We start from the raw sequence: 3,977 nt of genomic DNA on the forward strand, positions 1-3,977 counted from the left end.
GTTCAAGGACAATGGAGTCTATATTTTACCCAGTTGGCTTGATTACCAAGTAAGACTGTTTAGCTGAAAATGAAGCAAATGGCATAATTACGTCCACAACACAGGAGCTCTTCAGGGAGGCCTTTAAAAAACAAATCAGCACTTCCTTGGATTTTCTGGAGCAATATGAATTTCAACATTAATGCTTTCCTCTTTCTCTGCTGCTGACAAAACCCAGCTTCCTAAGAGTGCCAACAGAGCTTGACATGCCGCAGCTTCTCTTAGAGTGACACAGACCTCTTCCTCCGCCTGACAAAATCCTCTGCGTGAATGAAGTTGGAGAAAACCTTACTGAGGTGACTGTCTGATGTCTCAGTGCTGCTCCCAGAGTCAGAATTCTTCAGACAAGGGCACAGACGGCGTACAATGGCCCTTCGGATATAGCTGTCAAAGACATAGTAAATGAAAGGATTGACACAGCTGTTGGCAAACGCCAAGGGCCCAGTCACCCCCATGGCCAGCTGAAAAGACACAGAGGGTAACTGAAGTTCTGGCCGTAGCCCTGAAACAATGGCCAGGAGTTTGAAAGTATTAAAGGGTAACCAGGAGAAGGTGAAGGCCACCACAACGATAATGATGATCCTGATCGACCTCCGCAGCTTTTTGTTATGCTTTCCCGATTGCTGGTAATGAGCACACAGCCTCCTTGTGATGCAACAGTAGCAGGTCAAAATGCTCAGCAGGGGGACAAAAAAGGTGCTGACCAAGTTTACCAGACCCCACATCAGTTTAATGGAAGTGGCTTTCTCCTCTGCGCAGTATGGCTTGCCTTCCAAGAGAGTGACCTCCCTAGACAGTAGAGTGGGCAGCCCCAGGAGGCACGAGACGATCCAGACGCAGGCACAGACCGCATGGGCACAGTTTCTCCTTCTCAGCCTTCTGGATAAGGCTGGGCGCATGACAGCCACGTACCGGTCCATGCTCATGCACGTGAGCAAGAAGACACTGCAGTGCATGTTCACGGAGATCACATAGGAGCTGCCTTTGCACAGGAAGGAGCCAGTCCTCCATAGTCCTAGAGAGGCTTCCTTATCCACCCAAAGAGGCAGTGTGACGAGGAAAATGAAGTCAGAGGCTGCCAGGTTGATGATGAAGACATCGATCAGTCTCCGGTTGCCGTGCTTGAAATGCAGCGCAACCATGAGGATGAAATTCCCCAGTACTCCAGTCAGGAACACAGCTGTGTAAAAGATAGGGAGAAACACAGATGTGTAGGAAATGTGGGAGGGAGTCTTCATGAGAGGAGGATCTGGGCTTGTAGCGTCAAGGTAATCCAAATAAAGCAGGGTTGCTGTTGGTTCCATCACCGAAGGGTAGATGCTGAATCTGGTAAGTGTCCTTACCGTGTGTTGTATGAACTTGAGAAATCAAGGGAGCTTCTTGATGCAATCCCTCTCTTTAACTTCTTCTCTCTCTCTGCTCCCACGGCTCTCTGTTTCTCCCTCTCAAGATCTTGGACGAACGTGAAAACAGGTTCAAAAGTATAGTTTCTGCCGGTCTTCGGAAGGCCAACAAGAAAGCACCCTGTGATTGGTATTGGCTGTGGTTGTGGTTTTCTTTATTTGTACTCGCCTGTGAAACTTAGGTGCTTTTTCTTCTTCTTCTTTATGCAATGTTTGATTTGTTTTCTTAAATTTAGAAAATTAAAAGGTGAATCAACATTTTTATTTTCACCTTTAAAAGAAGAACTTTTTTGGACACTAAATTATTTGATTCTAACCTTCTATGCCCCATTCAAATACTGTTATAGAATTGTAAACTGCTGATGAAAATGCTTTGTTTTCTCACAGTGTTTATATATATATATATATATATATATATATATATATTGTTAATTATGCACACATATATGTATATGTGTACATATGTATATATACATATATACAATATTTTCACTGCATACTGAGAGAATTACAGTCTTCCCAAACCATATGAGGTTCACATGCACAGCAGCCACTGTGGTTGCCATAAGGGCATGAAATTCTTCCCATTTATCTGACTCTTTTATTTCATAATCAGCCCTATCTCAATTTCTAATTTTTTAAATGGCTTGGATTGCATATTGTACTTTTATTTATTATTTCTCTGTTGTTCCATTCATTTTCTCTGTCTTCTTTACTCCTTTCCTTCTTTCTTGTTTTCTCTCTCCCCTTTTCCTCTCTTTCCTTCTTCCTTCCCTCCCTTTCTTTTCTTTTCTCTCCCTTTTTTCCTTCTATTCCTCGGTCACCTCCCTCTTTTCTCCTTTCTGGGGATCAATGCTAAGTCTAGCTCTAGGTGCTATTGCAATCTATGGCGATTTTACAAGCATGTTTAAAAACACTAACTGCTACTTTTACTTTCCCACCTGCTATTATAACTCGGTCACAAAGTTCTCTTTTATTTCAGTTTACATCTTTTATTATGAGACTATGCTTTTACAAACCATAGCTACTGTCATCAGACTTCAGATTATCTCTTCTTGTTCCCCTTTGTGCTGCCAGACTGCATCTTTGTGGCAGTGGGAAAAAAAAATCTCACTGTGTACCCAGAGAAGCTTTGAATTTAAGACCTTTCTGCTTCCTTTTTCCCAGCACTGGGAGCAAAGGTGTTTGCTATTGCATTGAGTAAGTGCTTTTTTATTTAACTTTGACCCAGCACTTTTTGTTATGTGTCTCCACACATCAGTGATATGGCAACAGAAGCAAATACTGCGTAAAGTGCTTTCATAGGAGAGCTGCTAGCTTCCGAACTTCAGTACAATAAAACATTTGAGAAACAAAATAAAACTGAAGGCTGTTTACCTCTCATTTTCACGTGTATTTCTCATATACAAAGAGCATAGTAGAATGGAACAACTTTCGAAGTTGAGTTCATTGATTTCTTCGCTGCCCAAGGTGTCTCCAGTCTCTTGAACTCATCTTCTCTGCTATTTCTGTCCTTTTCATTTAACCCTCGAAACTTCAGCTTCACAGTAATCACACAGAAGAAGGGATGCCTGTAGATGAAAATGTAACTGTAACATATTTAAAATCCTTTCTACAGAAACTTAATTTCTTCAATAACTGGTATGTTGAGGAAAGAAACCAGCTTTCCCTCCTTGAGGTCTAAGGTCATCTCTGTCACAGGCAAGAGAAGCAAGATCAGGGAAGTATGGTGACCTCTCTGGAGTGGGACAAGCCAACAAGTCACCACGAGTTGATCTACAGGACGACTTGGCCCTTTGACCCCAAATGTTCTGTGCTGTTCCTTCACATCAAGGGGGCCATATTCTTTGCTAAATATAGACTGTAGTTCAGAGAAACTAATTAACACTTTGACAGTTCTGGGACAGAAATCCTTCTCACTGGGTAAACTTTAATTATTTAAGAGAATAATTCATCTTTTTTTTTTCAAATAGTGTGAAATAAGGCAATATTTACATGGAAAAGAATAGTTGTCTAAGACAGAATATTTAAACACCGCATCCCTAAGTGCATGTGTTGAAGGACCAATGTTAGAAATGTTCTGGGCTCGGGCCTTTGCTGTAATACTAAACTTGTTTGGTGAGAAGTTATTGTGCATTTGATAACATCAGGCTGATACGGGGCTAAGATTTTTTTAAAAATTTATCCTTCTCTCATATATTATATCCCAGTGGCAGATTCCTCTCCCTCCTCTTCTCTCAGTCCCTACCTCCTAGATCCACTCCTCCTTTTCCCTTCAGAAATGGATAGGCCTTCCAGGGATAGCAATCAAACATGGTCTATCAAGTTGCAAGAAGACTAGGTACCTCCCCTCATATAAAGGTTAAACAAGGCGACCTAGTAGGAGGAAGAGGGTCCCAAAAGCAGGCAAAATATTCAGAGACACAGCCCCACATCCCACTGTTAGGAGTCCCACAAGAAAAACAGGCCATAAAACCATAACATATATGCAGTGGCCTAGGTTAAGCCCATACAGGCTCCCTGTAAGCCCTTATA

The 3,977-nt window shown here is 42.0% G+C and overlaps 1 protein-coding gene across 1 annotated transcript; it reads right to left on the bottom strand.

The window, feature by feature from the left end:
* Positions 1-260: 260 nt before the first annotated feature.
* Positions 261-1,343, bottom strand: Gpr15 (G protein-coupled receptor 15). Its single transcript, XM_055593011.1, has one exon. It carries the CDS (start codon positions 1,341-1,343, stop codon positions 261-263), a length of 1,083 nt encoding a protein of 360 aa, XP_055448986.1.
* Between the last annotated feature and the right edge of the window lie 2,634 nt (positions 1,344-3,977).

Source organism: Psammomys obesus, unplaced genomic scaffold (genome assembly GCF_907164565.1).
Source record: "Psammomys obesus unplaced genomic scaffold, mPsaObe1.curated_primary_1811, whole genome shotgun sequence".
Lineage (NCBI taxonomy): Eukaryota > Metazoa > Chordata > Mammalia > Rodentia > Muridae > Psammomys > Psammomys obesus.

Excerpts from the sequence above, each read along its gene's own strand:
- Gpr15 (XM_055593011.1), bottom strand. The coding sequence starts at position 1,343 with ATGGAACCAACAGCAACCCTGCTTTATTTGGATTACCTTGACGCTACA.